Source organism: Vespa crabro, chromosome 24 (genome assembly GCF_910589235.1).
Source record: "Vespa crabro chromosome 24, iyVesCrab1.2, whole genome shotgun sequence".
NCBI classification, from domain to species: domain Eukaryota; kingdom Metazoa; phylum Arthropoda; class Insecta; order Hymenoptera; family Vespidae; genus Vespa; species Vespa crabro.
In genome coordinates this window covers 57,087-74,880 of record NC_060978.1, presented here as the reverse complement: position 1 = coordinate 74,880, position 17,794 = coordinate 57,087, and the positions used below count along the sequence as shown (strand labels likewise).

Here is a 17,794-nt window from a genome sequence, read left to right as displayed (position 1 = left end):
TTTTACGAAGGAAAAAATATACAGGAAGGAAGAATTTCTAGGCTGTCGTCATCACGATTATTTATTATTATTATTTTAATTATCGTTATAATAGGATACAAACGATGTGATAACTACGACATGGTCTATAATCGTATCATGTAGTTTCTAAATGTTTGGAAGATCGTTAAAAAGAAAAAAAAGAAACGAAAAGAAATAAGTTCTAAAAAATAATGTCATTAATGTTTTGTAAAGCGATATATAGGCGTTTTCGATTTTAAAATCTAATTTATTACCATCGGAAGAGTCTTGACAAAAGTACATATTACGTCCATTAAATGTCAAAGTCGTCATAAATCTTGCACGCATTGAATTATACGAAGAAAAAAAAAAAAGAAACATGGAATATATTATGCGAATCTAAAACGTTTTGGGTTTACATTTTAAACGCAAACATTTTTTCTAATTGAGAATTAATAAAGAAACGAATTAATAAAGAAATAATTTCTTTTCGATCCGAACAGAATGAATTATTTAATAAATATGAAAATAGAAAACGATTGGATACGAGTAAGAAAAAAAGAATAATAAAAGGAAATTCTAGTGTGACGATATAATTGATTATTGAAATGATACAGAAAAAGAGAAGGTGCGTTCACTTCTAATTTCTAAAAGAATCGACGGACTACGTACATACAATTATCAGACCCCGTTAGCCGGGGGCGTTCCTTTGGTTCACACCTGTCGGACTAGTAGAGGCCACCGCTCTAACAAGATATCGAGCTAGCACATATTCCAATGGAAAGTTTCGTTTCGATGAGAACGCTTAGTCGACCGTTCGGGATAGTCCGGAACGCCACGCGACGGTGTTCGATTGCGTTTCGGCGGCATCGTTCGTCGATCATCGTCATTCCGGTTAGTACAATTTCTTCACATCGTACAATTTATTTGATTTAAAAAGATTACAGAGAAGGATCGTGTCATCGATCAATCGTTTCCCGTAAAATAAAAACTTTAATTAATTAATAATAAATCTCTAAAGAAAAAACGAGAAAAATAGTGATAAACGCGTCGGTGTGATATCGACCAATTTTTAACCTATATGTTGGATAAATAAATAGTTTCTTTATTGTCATTTTCTTTCTTTTCTTTTCTTTTCTTTTTTTTTTCCATTGACGTTCGCAACTTACGATTCTACCAATCGGCGCACGGCAAAACTAATGCAACACGTACCACTTTGTCATCGAGAAGAGAAACGCCAAGAAATCGCGATCGATCCTTTGAAAATCCAACTCGTACTTTGACCGTTTAATCCTAACACGATTAATTAGCATTTTTCTAACGTTTCTTCGAGGCTACGATAAACGTATCGAAGTCGATGATAATAAATACCAACATCTATCGTATGTAAGTTACCTCGAACAGATTTATATATATGCACACATACGCTTTTCTTTTCTTCCTATTCTATATATTTACCTATTCTCGTTTTTTCTTCATCTACATGACACGCAAATAGACTCGGTGGAAACATATTTATCTATTTCGTTATATATAAAACAGTTACGTTCGAATAGAGAACGATCCATATTTCTTTTTTTCAGCCAAATAGAAAGTCCACTTTTGGCATGTAAAAGGGGACCGGAAAGGTACCGGATAGAATTATTCGTATTCTATCGTCCGTATACGAAGGAGGAACGCGAACAGGATGTAATAAGGATGTCCGCATTGATCGAAAGCTTAGTAAAGTAATCGTGTCATTTTTCGAATGTTTTAATCACACGTCTATTATATATATCTTTACCACATATATATATATATATATATATATATATATATATATATATATGCGTATATGTATATAGATAGGCGTATTTGGAAGAAAGAATCAATTTGATTTTCGATTCTGTTTGCTTCGACGATTAATTATTTTTCTTCGAAGACACGTACTTCATACGTATAAAACTCATATAGCTGCTTAGTTAAAATACGAAATGAACTTTATGTACATCTGCGGTGAAGAAATATGCGGTGAAGATACGGAATACGAAATCAAATGAAACAGTCATGTCGGAAGGAGACACGCATGTAATGCGAATTGCAGAAGCGAGAATGCTCGGGGAGAAAGTGTGACTTTCGTCGAGATAGAAGGACACCGATAAGGCTCGTTCGAAAGTGATCAAAGGAAGAAAAAGGAAAAGGAAGATATTGAGAAAAAAAAGAATATATATATATATATATATGTATATATTTTCCACCTTGATTCATATTTGAGGCGAGGAATGTGAGAAAGTACGAAACGTCGTCTTCCGTGAAAAATAAAAGTTTTTTTAGTGACTTTCAAAGTATTCGCTGTGAATGAATACGTTGAGACCGTGCGGAGAACTACTATAAATCGTCCTCTGAAAGGAAATATTAACAGTGTGCATTTTAATGATATTCGCGAGAAAAAAAAAAAAAATAAATAAATAAATAAATAAATAAATAAATAAATAAAAACTGTTGTTTTTCGAACTGTTCGTATTCAAATAAATAAAGAAATGGTTTAGTGTGCGTATTACACGCTATCAAGATCTGATATGCAAATTTCGCATAGTATATATCTGTTTGTTAAATAAGTTATAAATGTTAATGAATTGGACTGATAAAGAAAAATAAATGTAGTAAAGCACAATTTGAAACGAGACAAGAAAGAAAGGAAAATAATTAAAAAAAAAAACAACAGTTATAAGACACATAGAACGTAAAAGGATCGATCGAAGAGAAGAGATAAGAAAAAGAAAAAAATGGAAATTAATTAATTTGCGGAGGTTGTAAAGGTGCTTTACCAAAGAGTTTTATCGTAACAATACATTCGCTCTAACGCGTAGAGGAGTTTGAAAGCCCCGGTAAAAGGGCGCAACTCCTCGAGTGGCCCATTTCCCGTTATCGTGATAAACTCTTTGACAATCGGTTCGGTGCTCGACAAAAACTGGGGTGAATCAGTTGCTTCGCGGTACTCAAACGCGATGAATGGAGCAATCGCGACGCCGTCGCCGTTGTCATCGGCGTCGTCGTCGTCGTCGTCGTCGTCGTCGTCATTGTCATTATCATCGTCATCCTCGTCGTCGTCGTCGTCGTCCTCTTCCTTCTCCTCCTCATCGTCACCCTCCTCCTTTTTCTCCTCCACCACTTTCTCCTTATTCTTCTCCTTCTCTTCTTTCTTCTCCTCCTCTACCTCTTCCACCTCCTTCTCCTCCTCCACCGCCACTACCACCATCTCACTATTATCGTCGTCTTCCGGCTGATCGCAAGAGCGCCTATACGAGGAATAATAAAATGGACGTGGAGCTGGTCACGCGAGCATCCTTGACCTCCCTTCAAAATGTAGACGATGGCCGTGTCGTCTCGCCCAACAGCCTCGACGAATGGACTTGGTCCAGTTTAAGAGTGAGTCCGATTTAAAATACGATCGATAGGATCGATATTCGACAAGTTTTTTCTTCTTTTTTTTTTCTTTTTTTTTTCTTTTTTTTTTTCTTTTTTTTTTCTTTTTTTTTACTGCCTCTCGATTACAAGTCACTTCTCGAGACGACCTTTTTATATTTTCTTTTAATGCGATAAGAATTACGAGAATTTTAATGTTACGCGTATGATGTCGAACCTGGCTCCGACCCCACCGCTTTCCTAACTCCTCGTCCCCGTCCTTGATTAAATAATTTTGTTTATATTTACGTATATCACGTACTCTAATAGTCAACAGTTTTCGATTTAATGACACAAAATATCGCTCGAAGTAAAATCGATTGCCTCGAATTACATCTGGCATGATTTTCTTTTATCTATTCTATCTATTCGTCTATACGATATTATTTTTCTTTTTCGGCTAAAAGTTAGTAATAATAATATAAATATCATTTCGATGAATAATGAAGTTGATTCGCCAGAAGGGGTTGAATCACGGTTTGACCCATAGATCGTTTATCGCTTACATCGATTCTTCTTAACCATTTAATCGATAAACGAAAAGAAATCGAGATATCTCAGTTTACTTGCTCCAATAAGAACGTTACGTTCACGTATATGAAGGAAATGTCTGGTAGCCGGAAGTCATATCGCATTTTTGCCTCCCTTTTCTTTTCTTTTTGTAATCGAGTTTAACACAAAAAAAGATTTCTTCTCGAAGAAGACACGAGCGCGCGCACGCACGCACGCACGTTGTTTACTTCGCCTATCGGATTCGCGTATCAGTAGACGCGCATTCGATAACTCGATCAGCGCAACATGATATACGATCAACTACAGTACTCTTTTTCTTTTTATTTTTCTTTCTTTTTCTTCTCTTCTTCATTTCTTACCTCTTCATTATCAACCCGACTTAGTTGATAGAACGGGAAAGGGACATTTTTTTTCTTCTTTTTCTATTTTATTTCTTTTTTTTTTACAGTAGAATTTAATTGTCTCGAGAAGTGTTAACATGAGATAAGTTGCCTTTTTTTTTTTAAATAGATCGTCAAACGATTCAATCATAGATGGATGAAATTCAACGATAATGTGATCCCATTTAATGTATTTTTTTTCATTTTATCGATTATTTCTTTCATCTCATATCTTTTTCTTTTTTCTCTTAAATATTTCGATCTATATCAATCACGTTGCTCGTCATGCTACTTTCTTACGGATCGATATTTATTATTTTTGAACTTTACGAAAAAAAAAAGAAAGGAAAACGAAAAAAAGAAAAAAGAAACATATGAAAAAAAGAAACCAAAAAGGAAAGTCATATACAAAAGAGAAGTTATGTGCAATCGAAAGTATATTATCAACTCCAATTATTATCGATAGTAGTCATAGATACATGCAGTTAAGAGCTACGAACATTTTCAATTGATTTATTATATAGTTTATTATATTACATTCAATTTTTCTTCCCCTCTTATAGAGAAATATCACTAACAGTTAAAGATTAGAAATTGTTATTTATCATAATATATATTAATGTGAAAGAAACAAGCCATTTTATTTTTATATAAGATATTATATTTTGGAAGATCGAAAAAAACTATACTGAAGAGAGAAACCAGAGATAGAGAGTTAGTAAGAGTGAGGGAGGGAAAAAAAGAGAGAGAGAGAGAGAGAGAGAAAGAGAAAGAGAGAGGTTCGAAGCTATTTGAAATTGAAGATCAATATCCAGCGGGTCGAGAGGCTCTCAGCAAGTAGCAGCAAATTATACGAAAACGCACGCGCGAAACGCAGAGAAGCTTTTCGCATATATATTCGTTGAAAGCTCGACCGGCAGAGCTCCGTGAACCGCGCTCCTATCCGTGTGCTTTCGTTTCGTTTACGTTACGTCTACGAGAAAGAAAGAAAGAAAGAAAAAAAGAGAAAAAAAGAAAAGAAAAGAAAAAAAAGAAGAAAAAGAAAAAAGGAAAAAAAAAGAAAAGAAAACCAGCAAAGTGACTCATTAGAAACGTTTGAAAACGATTGGTATTTGTCGACTTTCGAACGATAAATTCGCATTTTCGTTTTTTGTAAAATTCTTACAGGCTATCACGCACCTCGCGGACTTCTTAACATACTCGTTCGATTTTGCGAGGGACACACAAAAAACAGAGATAGAAAGAGAGAGAGAGAGAGAAGACAACGAGAGAACTGCTATGTCAATTCGTTTCTTTCGATGCGCGAGTGCCGTTATGTGTTACCAATATGACTATTTTTCTTTGGATGTTTTAATGAAATAATAAAAAAAGAAGCAGGAAAGATTTATACGTAAGAGTGAAAGAACGAGAGAGGAAGGGGGAGAGAGAGAGAGAGAGAGAGAGAGAGAGAGAGAGAGAGAGAGAGAAAGAGAGAGAAAGAGAGAGAGAGTTTAGGTAGAACCGAAACGATTTCACCGAGTTTTTCTCGTCGTACAAAACGAACTGTAACTTTTTTTGAACTACCATTCCGTCTTATTGCAAGAGAAGTATCAGAATTTTAATATAGTAGATCGTAATGTAGTAATTACGATCGAGCTGTTAGTTATATCTTTTCTATGTTATACCGCAATCGTTAAAAAAATGTTCATTGCATTTAACTATAACTTGTAAAAACCTAATCGTCAAAATCATAATAGAGAATTTATCATAATTTCAATTTTTCTTTTTTCTTTTTCTATTTCGACAGATAAAAACGCAAAAGGACAATTATTTCTTTCTTTCTTTCTGTTTTTCTTTTTTTCCTTTTCTTTTTCTGCAGAAAGTTTTTATTATTCCTATTTCTGTATGTCTTCCTATAGAATTTATATTTTCGGACGAAAGAAAATATTTGGGTTATAGATAACCAGACAACGTATTAATGAGTTTTTTGTATATTTTTTTACGCAAGTTTAAAAAGCAATAAATAGACTCGTCGTTTCACTCAAAAATCAACACTCGTCAATCTAATTGTAGCTTCCGTTAAGTAGAATTATCTGTACTAATCCTATCAGTAATTTTAAATCACTGCCGTCGCATAGAATTTTATCGCGACATTTTACTTTTCAGAAACAATTCAAATACAAAAACTTGGAAAAACTCTATACCAGCTATCAAAGGAGACTTCAATATGGTTACCTCTCGCTCTTCGTACTGGTCGAAATAATTTTGGGATTTGTCTATTGTTTCGTGTTAATCATGATGGTAAGTATATCTACATGCAGGTACGCCTTATATCTAACAATAAGTGCTAGATAATCTAATCTAATACCTAATCTGGTAATATCACTTTCGAGAATTGCAAACTCCTTTTTTTATCGATTTTCCCTTTTCATTTCTCTCGTCTCAGGTAAACATCGAAGAATGCTTTCCAGACGTGATAGTCCACAGTATAATAGGCGCCTTACTTTGTCCCACGATAGCGCTCTCATTCAGATCAAAAATCATCGCGAAGAATACGTATTTACCAGTTTTGCTCTCGTGTTTGGTAGTCACGCTCTTGGTGATCGGTGATCTTATGGTACCACTCTATTACACTCTTGCATACACCGAAGATATAGCACCGATACGGTAAAAAAATTTCTTTCTTCCTTCCCTTATTTGTTTTTTTTTTTTAGATTAGACGGCAAGACAAAATTATTCGATAGACTATTCCTCATCTAAGTCTCTCGAAAATTCTGATCTTCTTTCCTTGTTTTAGACCTACATACGCAACGCACACGCTACTAGCATGTTACGTCTTCCTACCACTAACGGAAAATCTGCACGCTTTCGTGCTCGGCATTACAGCGACGATGTGCTACTTAGTTACTCTGTTCCTCATCACTTATAGGAATACACCTGATTACATTAGCAAAGTGAGATTTCTTTCAACATCTGTTTAAATTATATTCACATACATTACATTAATGAAAACTTAATTGCGTTAAATTTCTTTACGTTACAGATAACCACCGACGCCATATATTACGTTTGCGTTAATGGCCTGGGTCTTTACTTTAGATTCATGAATGAGGTCGTCATACGACGATCTTTCCTGGATCGTCGAAAATGCGTCGAGACGACGTTGAAGCTAAATTATGAAAAGGATCAAGAGGTATTGCTTACAGGATTTTCTCAAATATGTTTGAAGTCTTTCAAAAAAAGAAAAAAGAAAAAAAAAAGAAAAAGTATTAAAGCATTTTAAATTTATCACGCGAAAATAAATTTAATCGAAATAATTGAAGAATTTCGAAAAAAAGAAAAAATACGTGTTTAAAATTTTAACCGTAGGATATTTAGATAATAATCTATTTTTACATTTTTTCTGTAGATATTTAGAGAACACACAATGTGTGTTCGAACTTTGTTTCTCTTTTCCTAGTGTTGATGATAACAGCGTATGAAAAGCTTCCCCTTTCCTCTACGATATCTACAGTATTGTTATGAATATAAATGTTTAAATATGAATAGTCAATGTTTCTCTCTTTATTCATTCGCTCGACTACACTGTATCGATACCAAACCGTCAAACAAAAAGATCGTATAAAAGATGATGAAAAGCAATTTTAATATAATGCAAAACCAAAATCGATTTCGGAACAATGTGTTTCTCTTTTTTTTTCTTCTTCTTCTCCTTTCTTTCTTTTCTTTTCTTTATAGGAACAACTTACACGGAGTATTCTTCCCCAGCACATAGCCGCAAGAATAAAGAAGGACTTTCGGGATATTTTTAAATTTATGGAAGAGCACAAAAAGGCACCACCGAAAGGAAGACCACGAAAGTAATTTTTACGATAAAAATTTTTCATGTAAAAAAAGAAAAAAATGTCTATGTTACAAAAACTGATTTCTTGATATTATTTCTCTTTCAGTGATCTCTGCGTCGAAACGCACAATAACGTTTCCATTTTGTACGCCGACGTGGTCAATTTTTCTGGCTTAACTCTCTCGTTACCTGTGCGAAAACTAGTCGAAACTCTAAACGACTTATTTGGTAGTTTCGACGAAGCATCCGAGAGGCATAACGTATTACGGATAAAGTTTTTGGGCGATTGCTATTATTGTGTCAGCGGTGTGCCCACGCCGAACTCGCAACACGCCAAAAACTGCGTCGATTTAGGTAAATACATGAAGTCCTGATAATTACTGCATAATTATGCATTAATACGTATATTATACATAAATTGTTTTTACATTGTTATGTTTTTCGTTCAACAATCTTATACCTCCTTTAAATGAAATTTTAATTTATAATCATTATGTATCGGTATTACACATCCATGCATTAAAATATATTTACCAAGTAATAAATATTAATATTATAAATTGTGTTTAATACGACTTTTTGTTAATTGTAGTAAAATATTAACGTAGTAATCAGACATACAATGTAATAATACGTAATCGTACCGCATTATTCCGCAGGCCTCGATATGATACGGATTATCAAAGAAGTAAGAACCAGGGTTCGTCGAGAGAGCGGTGTAGATGTTAACATGAGAATCGGTGTTCATTCGGGGAATATAATATCCGGAATTTTAGGCGCGAACAAGTGGCAATACGATGTATGGTCGCGAGACGTTGTGATAGCGAATAAGATGGAACAAACTGGTAAACCTGGAAAGGTTCATGTTACTCAACAGACATTGGATCTCATTAATGCCACCGAATACGACTGCGTACCAGTTGAAGTATTGAACGATGAAGTTCTTAATAAATATGGCATTCGCAGTTACTTAATTACACCCGTTCCGCCAGATACATTGTTAATGCAGGTGTGTGTTATTCAGTGATATGAATTTTCTCTTGACGAAAAAAATACATTAATCATGGAAATAATATCGGAGAGAAATTGAATATTTTGTTCTATGGAACCTCTTCGGAGGTTCGAGTCGAATTTGAACAAATTAAATTTTTTTCTCATCGACATTATTAGCACAATTTGATGGATTTAAACAAATGAGGTTCATCGAAGATTTACCCTTGTGCTTTAATGGCTTTTTCTTCGGTGAAACTTCGTTTGAACGTTTCGTATCATTGACAGGCGAACTTTGTTGCAGAACAGCGAGAACACCTTGACGGTAATTACACCGGATACTTCGGCACCAGGCTATAAACATTACGTCAAGTTCTTGACTAGTGCACGACCAAGTGTATCGTCAAGTGCACGGAGACGATTGACCTCACCGACTAGCGATCACGCAGATGTATTTGCCGGTAGTTACAGGCGCAGAACTCACTTCATGGATTCCTGTTTGAGGGACTATCATCTTATGCTTAAAGCTGCAGATGCGGAAATGGAAAATGCAATTAAGCAGATGCCGCTTAGCAAATGGCAGTGAGTATAACAATTGATGAATTTATTGATTAACATTCGCGCGTTGTTATATAATTCTTTAAAATACAACAAACGTGTTTCCAGGCAATGGACCAGATGGGAACATATCAATCCTATTTTCCTCACGTACAAACAATGGAATTGGGAGATACCGTTTCTGCGCGAGCCAGATCCCCTTTTTAAATTTTTTGTCGCATGCGCTGTATTCGTACTTTTCTTCATGGGTCTTATATCACTTGTAACAGCGATCACGCTATCAGAGTGCGTTACCTCCTGAAAAGTAATACCCTATGAATTTTATGTATATACGTAATGGTAAGTTTATATCAGTCGATGTATTTACAGGTGGCATACCGGGACGGCCATCGGTTATACGATAAGCATGTTGTTTCTACTAACGCTAATGCCTCTTACCTGGATGCATTTCGCATGGAATCGTTATAAAGATCCACACGATGAGGGAAACGTACCGAATCCTCGTAACAAATTGATATACTTCCTGTATCAAACGAGCGTCAAGGTAAGTTTACCAACATCAACGTTTTACTATTAAAATCATTAATCATTTTTTTACGATCAGATTGTTTGGAGCGCATTGCTCAGGATAATTCTCTATCTTGTAATGACCATAATGTTAGCGACGTGTGCTATGTTTGATATGATTGTAAGTATTCGAAGGTATAGTTAGTCAATAAATCGATCGCATTCTAACATAATTTTATTTCGATTATCATTTTCCATTTTCAGTTCGAATGTCAAAACGTGGACAAATTGGCGGGCGATAACGTAACGTCTAGTATAGCACAAGTGGGGGCAGCTAAACTTGAGTGTATTTCTACACCCTGGGTAAGATTGTTTAGTAGGTAAACGAGAATTATATATAAATTACTTATTATTTCTTTAAAATATCTAACCATCTAACAAGGGATACAGTGTTTAGTGTTATAAATGTTATCATTGCTTCAGCAAATGACGGAAACCTGCTCTTTGGCGATTCTTACGAGTTTCCTCTTCCTAAGAGTGCATTACTTTCTAAAGTTACTGATAGGTATTGTAATGGTAATATTTTATGCGTGGAACGTTTGGGTATATCGCAGCAATATATTCCAGGTAATGATAACGTTTAAATTGTTAAAACAATCATTCATCGAAATAATTTCAACGAAACTACCTTTTACGTTATCTTTATATTTTCGATAGTCAGGCGAAACATGGAATCCATATTTGGAACCAAGAGTGGCACACATTTTAAGCGTTGTCTTTCTCACATTCTCGCTTCATCTTATTGATCGTCAGGTGAATTATCTAATTTAGACAATCTACGATATATTGATTATCATCTTTTCAAAAGTGATATAACTTTTCTCTTCGTTCTTACTTACATGGAACTTTATTCAGGCAGAATACTTGAGCAGATTAGACTATCAATGGAAACGACAATTGACGCTGGAACAGGACGAAGCTTTTCACACGAGAAATGCTAATAAATTATTACTCCGTAATATTTTACCAGAACACGTTGGTATGTATTGTTTAAATATTAATAAATATATATTGAATATTTTTCTATGTTCTATTATCGTGTTAAAAATCCGATAACTGTTGGATAGTGTATGTTAATGAAATACAATTCAAAGTAATGCTTCTGTTTGCAGCGGAATTCTACTTAAATATGGACAGAACGGAAGGAAATGAACCGTATCATCGTGCACATCATAATGTCGCCGTAATGTTTGCGTCCTTAACGGATCTATCGATCGACGAAAGTAATATCCTTATAGACCTGAACGATATCATATGCAAATTCGATAAGTTGTTATTCGAGCCGTACTACGTTTGTCGTATTGAAAAAATAAAAATAGCAGGTACTCGAAACCGTTTTTACGGTATTTATTATTTACCGATTAAATCATTAACATTTAAAAGCTACAGCTTATAAAATATATATATGTATATATATATATATTTCACAAAATATATGTATGTATATATATATATTTCACAAAATATATGTATGTATGTATATATATATATATATATATATATATATATATATATATATATATATATATTTCACAACATTAGGAACAACATACATGGCAGCTTGCGGCCTTGAATCTAACCGTCGCGATTCTATGCATAGCTTAGAAAGTGACGAAAATTCTAGTGACAACGTGGTCAAAGTTATGGCCGAATTTGCAGCACAGATGATGGTAGTCCTAGATAGAATAAATTCCGAATCTGTTTCGTCCAAACCATACAGGTATGTAACTATCATTTGTTATATATTAAAAAAAAAAAAAGAGAAAGAAATACAGGATTAAAATGTTATGAATTTTATAAAACTGTAGATTGAGAATTGGCATATCACATGGTGAGGTTTCAGCTGGTGTTGTTGGAGCACATAAACCTCTTTATGATATTTGGGGAGACGCCGTTAATATGGCATCAAGAATGGATACTACAGGATTGCCAGGCAAAATACAGGTCTGATTAGCGTTTATAGACTTTAGTAAAATGATAATTTCGATATAAAGAAATTCTGCTTCCTATAAGAGTGTCAAAGGATAACTGTATATCTAATGACAGTATTCACTGTTACAGGTAACAGCTGAAACTGCTAATGTGTTGGAACAACAAGGTGTTAAATGTCACTTACGTGGTGAAACGTGGGTTAAACCAAAAGGATATGTCACGACATATTTCGTAGGTATTGACGAAAGGAAACAACTTCAGAGAACAGATTCCATAGAAGAAACTAGTCTCTAACCTATAATTTAAATGAAATTATTTGATAGAATTGATTTTAAAAGTGATTTAAATATTCACTTCAAATAATTTGGATACTTGAAGAATGAAATATCAAAACGCACAAAAGAATCATAACGTACAGTGGGACAAACACCAAAGACAGCTCAGGAAGAATGAAAGATAGCATAAATAATTAAGGAATAGAGAAATTGCTATAGTATTATGTCCAATCTACGAATACAACAAATATGATTGTTCAGTTTATCTCATTCTTTAAGTGGAGTTTACATTCACACGCTTATAGCTATCAAAATGTTTAAACAAATCCTAACCTAAATGATTTAACCTATCATTTGTGTTTTTCTTCATATTTATATACAATATTTTCTATAGTTATTTGGCCTTTCAAAAGATCATATATATATATATATATATATATATATATATATATATATATACATATTTTAAAAATAAGTAACTAATAATTAACAAAATGTATATTAAAAGAATCATCTCTTAATTTACAAATGGTATTTTGATGCTAATTATTTTTCTAATCGTTAGCGTGGTACTCTATCATTGACGTGATTCGAAAAATAATTGGAAAAAAATGATTTATCTATTATATTATTTAGAGATAAGATACTATGTAGTTGTTGAAGTATAAAAATCAATGAATCAGTGGAAAATAATCATTGGCAAAGATGTTGAATGTGTACAAGCATGTAACAATGATGCAAGCTCACTCACATAAATTATTTTTTAATTAATACTGTTTAATAACAGTATATTTTTAAATTATATATATGTCTTATTTATTTCTCAGTGTATAAGTTATCATGAATCATCAACGAGAACTGAAATAACATGTTTATTTTTTCATCTTATTCAATGAATGTAACGACGAATGTTTACTTATTTACTTGTAAATATCCTTTGTATATATTTTTTAACTAACATGAAAAACAGCGACCAATATGGTTATTTGATAATTTAAATAAAATATTTATTACAAAAACAAAAGGTCTTTTTTTACGTTACTATACATATTGCTATATCTAACAATATTATATTAATTAATATTTGACAATATCATGAAAATAGAAAAAAATATAAAAATGAATAATATGAATAATATGTAGAAATATATTTAACTTTGTAATATAATAGACATTTCATAAACCGAATTTTGTTTGTATTAGTAAGAGCGTTGTTCTTCAAAATCGATCGGTAATATAAATTCCTACGGTGCATTGACTTAAATTTCTCCTGTTCATTTAATGCACTTGTCATAGAATTAGATTGGAATAATGAGAATCATGCAAAGACCGTTTTAGTGCCCATTGCGTTTTATATGACACTTCGGTTTAAATTTATATAATATGGTTCGGACATTACATTGTATTATTAATACAATCATCATGAGCAGATGAAAGTCGTCTGCTACGCGTTTATATTGTGTGGCAACGTTGACGTTATTCTTTTTCCTTTGCTTTTCTCTGAGATTTAAAATTAAAATTTTCCCAAGAAAACTAATTGTCAATTGCTGAGAGACGGATCGCTGAAATAAATACTAAAAAGATGGTAAAATAATCAGAAAGAAGGGCCGGATATTAAAGAAGGCATACATTGCATTCGACGGATTTTACTGTAGATAGAGGTTAAGTTGATCATCAGCATGACTTTCCACTTTCAGTTCGGGTTTAACATGTTTCCGGAGATTCCGCGGCCCTTTAATACGCAGTACAAGTGCTTTTCCGTGTCGATGTTACCAGGAATTTATAGGCAAGATGTAGAACGTGGTGGAAAAAGTTAGTAAAATGTATAAAATTAAAGATGTCATGTAATGATAAACTAGTGTATTACCAATATTTCTTTTTAGTAATCATGCCTCCATCGGCTCTAGAACAATTAACAAGATTAAATATCAATTATCCAATGTTGTTCAAATTAACGAATAAGAAAACTAATAGAATTACTCACTGCGGAGTCCTAGAATTCGTTGCCGATGAAGGAAAGGTCTATTTGCCTTATTGGGTAAGATATTTCATAAGATGTTATATATACATTTATTTTTCAATGATTTTATATAAAAAAAAGTCATGTGATTTTTACAGATGATGCATAACCTTCTTCTGGAAGAAGGAGAGTTGTTAAACGTTGAAAGTGTATCTCTTCCTGTTGCAATATTTTCACGTTTTCAACCACAATCAGAAGACTTTTTAGATATAACAAATCCAAAAGCAGTATTAGAAAATGGTTTAAGAAGTTTTGCATGTCTTACTACGGGGGATGTTATCGCAATAAAATATAATCAAAGAATATATGAAATGTGTGTATTAGAAACTAAACCTGGTCCAGCAGTTAGCATTATCGAATGCGATATGAATGTTGAATTTGCTCCGCCTCTTGGATATAAAGAACCAGAAAGAGAAACAAAAAACAATGAGAAAGATGTAGATCCTGCGGATTTAATGCCAACGCCTACCGGTTTTGTACCATTTAAGGGACAAGGAAACAGATTGGACGGTAAAAAGCGTAAGGATTCGTCTCAGCTTGACTCGGTGATGAATAAAGTGGCCTATGTAAGAGGTATTCCTGATTATGATTATAAAATAGGCACTTTAAGGTTTTTAAGAAATATGAAGCCTGTTAACAACAAAGAGGTAAATTTAATTACATCTTTATTACATATGACATTGCATGTAACATTTGAATATAAATGATGCTACTCGTTATAGGTAAAAGATCAAGATGAATTCAAAGCATTCACCGGAGAAGGTTTCTCTCTTAGAAAGTCAAGGAAATGATAATGCAATACGAAAACGAATAATTCGATTGTAAGTTTATGTCATGGGATCATATGGTCACATTTACCATTAAACTATTGTACTATTCCCAAAATGTATTCGTTTGTACAATCACCCATTGACAGTATACATGTATCTTTGTACCTTAAGTCAATACAATAACATTTTTAAAATTTATAACATTGTTTCATTGTTTTATTAAGTTAAAAAGTTCTCTTTAGGAAGTAAATAATTCCTTTATTCGTCTTATTTTTTTTTTCAGTTATTATGCTATTTGTCGTTTTAATTCAATCCTTGATACTAAATCTTATATTAAATCTCTACACGATAACTTACATTTTAAATATTATTAATCATTGTTGAAAACTTACAATCCTATAATTATCTCAAGTTTTACCAAGCAGTTTAATATATACATGAAATAATTAATCTATCAAAGGGCCCTAAAAGAGTTTGTTCGGCTTAGTATGATTCTTGGTAAGAAAAAAATCTCTACCTAAAGTTACAAATTCTTCCAAAACTGAGTTTTCCATTTTCATTTATATCAATGTAGTTGAATGATATAACAACATGCTATAAAAAAAAAGTATAAATAGTAAAATGTAAATCATTCAAAAAATATCTATTTCTTGAAAAAATTTGTAACTCATATAATATAGATTCATAAAATATAAAATATACCCTATACATCATATAGAGATTTACTGTAATATATTATGAACAAGGTATTGTACTTACATCATTTTCTAGTCCCAAACATTTAAAAAATAATTTAAATTCTTTTATATAGATCTCTCCATTTTGATCTTTATCAATTGCCTGATAATCAAAACAATATAATATTTAATGCTGTATATTGTATTATATATTTAGAGCTCATAATCCTATAATAGCTACATATCTTAAAAAGAAAAGGTAAAAAACTATGACATTTCTTTTTTAAACAAGCATCATTAAGTACATGATCCATTTCCTCTATATATTTTTCAATGTCGATTAGATTGTAAGGATTAACTTCTCCCCATAATTCTTCCCACAAGTCCTATACAAAGAATAGCATGATAAAAATTTATATTAAGCTTTTTATGTAATATATACAAATATGGATATAAAAATATGCACACACACACACTTACTGTTAATATCTTTATAAATTCTATAGTTGCTTCTGTAGAAAAGTCTCTTATTTTAGAAAATTGTTCAGTCTGTAGCATGAAGTTGTCATAATTGATTATTCCATCTTTATTTACATCTAAATGGATATGCAAAATTCTTATTTTCCTTCTCCAAAAAGATATCTGACCATAAGACCTGCAGACCATAATAAAATTTTCTGTTAATTTGAATAAATAATTAATCAACTTTTCTAAAAAAATTACTTACTCTTTCCTGTTCATAATTAGAGTCACTATCACTGTCAATTTCAACTATAGCTATTAAAACCTGTCTATTGTGAATTTTTCTTTCGCTATATAATTTCTTGATATAGTTATAGAACTAAAACAAATAAATAATCATATCTTAATAATATTAGTGAATTTGTACTGGAGTAAATTAAATTTATCGTTTCGTTATATAAACGTAAATACGTCCATCGTTTATTGAAGTGACTCCAATTTATTGATAACAATTTTTCTAACGTTTGCATATGTAAGAAACATGTTTCTATTCTTGAAAAAAATCAACAAATCATAACAAACAATTTCTTTATAAATATCTATCTTATCTTTTCCGAAAAATAGATCATACGTACCATCCGTAATGTACGAATCATGAGTTTATCTTTTTTTTTGTATTAAAAGTAAAGATAAGAAAACGATGCGTCTCTTTTTCTCTTCTTAGGAAAACAGTATAAATTTTCTAATGTACCGTATTCACGTCAATACGGAAAAGAAATTATTTTGAAAAAATCAAAACGTTAGATAATAGAAAAAACAAATGAATATTAAATTTGAACGTTGACGAAAAAGAAGTATGAAGCTTCGTTAAAAAAAAAATATACATTTAAGTAACATTTATAATATATGTAAAAAGTTCTTTGTCTCATTTGTTACGAGTTATGAAATAACTGTATTATAAAATAACGTTACGAACCATACCTTTTGAAATCATAGATCTTATTTATTATTTATTATTATTATTATGAATATTATTATCATAATTATTATAATTATTATAATAATTTTTATTAATATTAATATTATTATCGTTATTATTAATATTATTATTATTAGTCTTATTATCATTATTATTATAATTATTAGAATTAATTATAATAATAATAATAATATTATTATTATTAATTATTAATAATATTAATTAATATATTTATTATTAATTATTTTTATTAATTAATTAATATATTATTATTATTATTATTATTATTATTATTATTATTATTATTATTATTATTATTATTATTATTATTATTATTATTATTATTATTATTATTATTATTATTATTATTATTATTATTATTATTATTATTATTATTATTATTA

General features: G+C 31.6%; 3 protein-coding genes across 18 annotated transcripts; 2 read left to right on the top strand and 1 right to left on the bottom strand.

Annotated features, from left to right (window-relative positions):
* Positions 1–530: 530 nt before the first annotated feature.
* On the top strand, positions 531–13,253 carry LOC124432176 (adenylate cyclase type 2-like). 15 transcript variants are annotated; one of them, XM_046980842.1, is made up of 22 exons: positions 1,231–1,386; positions 1,584–3,408; positions 5,505–5,727; positions 6,483–6,617; positions 6,763–6,983; positions 7,114–7,270; positions 7,360–7,509; positions 8,055–8,176; positions 8,267–8,514; positions 8,820–9,169; positions 9,455–9,732; positions 9,817–9,993; positions 10,078–10,252; positions 10,313–10,396; positions 10,480–10,591; positions 10,699–10,842; positions 10,937–11,028; positions 11,131–11,254; positions 11,388–11,597; positions 11,818–11,995; positions 12,084–12,219; positions 12,337–13,253. In XM_046980842.1, exons 4-22 carry the CDS (start codon positions 6,612–6,614, stop codon positions 12,499–12,501), a joined length of 3,129 nt encoding a protein of 1,042 aa, XP_046836798.1. In that variant the 5' UTR covers positions 1,231–1,386; positions 1,584–3,408; positions 5,505–5,727; positions 6,483–6,611; the 3' UTR covers positions 12,502–13,253. The 15 variants fall into 15 exon arrangements, 13 of the variants coding, with proteins under 13 accessions (XP_046836796.1, XP_046836793.1, XP_046836798.1 ...); XM_046980837.1 differs by lacking the exons at positions 1,231–1,386; positions 5,505–5,727 and adding an exon at positions 756–894; XM_046980839.1 differs by lacking the exon at positions 5,505–5,727 and having other exon boundaries at positions 10,480–10,578; positions 10,933–11,028.
* A 463-nt stretch (positions 13,254–13,716) lies between these two features.
* LOC124432178 (ubiquitin recognition factor in ER-associated degradation protein 1) lies at positions 13,717–15,470 on the top strand. Of its 2 annotated transcripts, XM_046980851.1 has the most exons (5): positions 13,717–14,067; positions 14,180–14,294; positions 14,366–14,520; positions 14,601–15,149; positions 15,225–15,470. In XM_046980851.1, exons 1-5 carry the CDS (start codon positions 14,065–14,067, stop codon positions 15,291–15,293), a joined length of 891 nt encoding a protein of 296 aa, XP_046836807.1. In that variant the 5' UTR covers positions 13,717–14,064; the 3' UTR covers positions 15,294–15,470. The 2 variants fall into 2 exon arrangements, with proteins under 2 accessions (XP_046836807.1, XP_046836806.1); XM_046980850.1 differs by having other exon boundaries at positions 13,718–14,294.
* Positions 15,471–15,618: 148 nt separating this feature from the next.
* LOC124432179 (sarcoplasmic calcium-binding protein) lies at positions 15,619–16,863 on the bottom strand. Its single transcript, XM_046980853.1, is given in 6 exon segments — positions 15,619–15,811; positions 15,813–15,866; positions 16,032–16,114; positions 16,197–16,335; positions 16,430–16,604; positions 16,677–16,863. Coding segments are annotated over 6 exon segments (558 nt in total). The 5' UTR covers positions 16,691–16,863; the 3' UTR covers positions 15,619–15,718.
* Positions 16,864–17,794: the final 931 nt, after the last annotated feature.

Coding starts and splice junctions, on each gene's coding strand:
- LOC124432176 (XM_046980837.1), top strand. CDS start 2,992: ATGGAGCAATCGCGACGCCGTCGCCGTTGTCATCGGCGTCGTCGTCGT. Junction 6,618..6,762: donor GTTTCGTGTTAATCATGATG/GTAAGTATATCT, acceptor CTCTCGTCTCAG/GTAAACATCGAAGAATGCTT. Junction 9,733..9,816: donor ATGCCGCTTAGCAAATGGCA/GTGAGTATAACA, acceptor ACGTGTTTCCAG/GCAATGGACCAGATGGGAAC.
- LOC124432178 (XM_046980850.1), top strand. CDS start 14,162: ATGACTTTCCACTTTCAGTTCGGGTTTAACATGTTTCCGGAGATTCCG. Junction 14,521..14,600: donor AGGTCTATTTGCCTTATTGG/GTAAGATATTTC, acceptor TGATTTTTACAG/ATGATGCATAACCTTCTTCT. Junction 15,150..15,224: donor AGCCTGTTAACAACAAAGAG/GTAAATTTAATT, acceptor TACTCGTTATAG/GTAAAAGATCAAGATGAATT.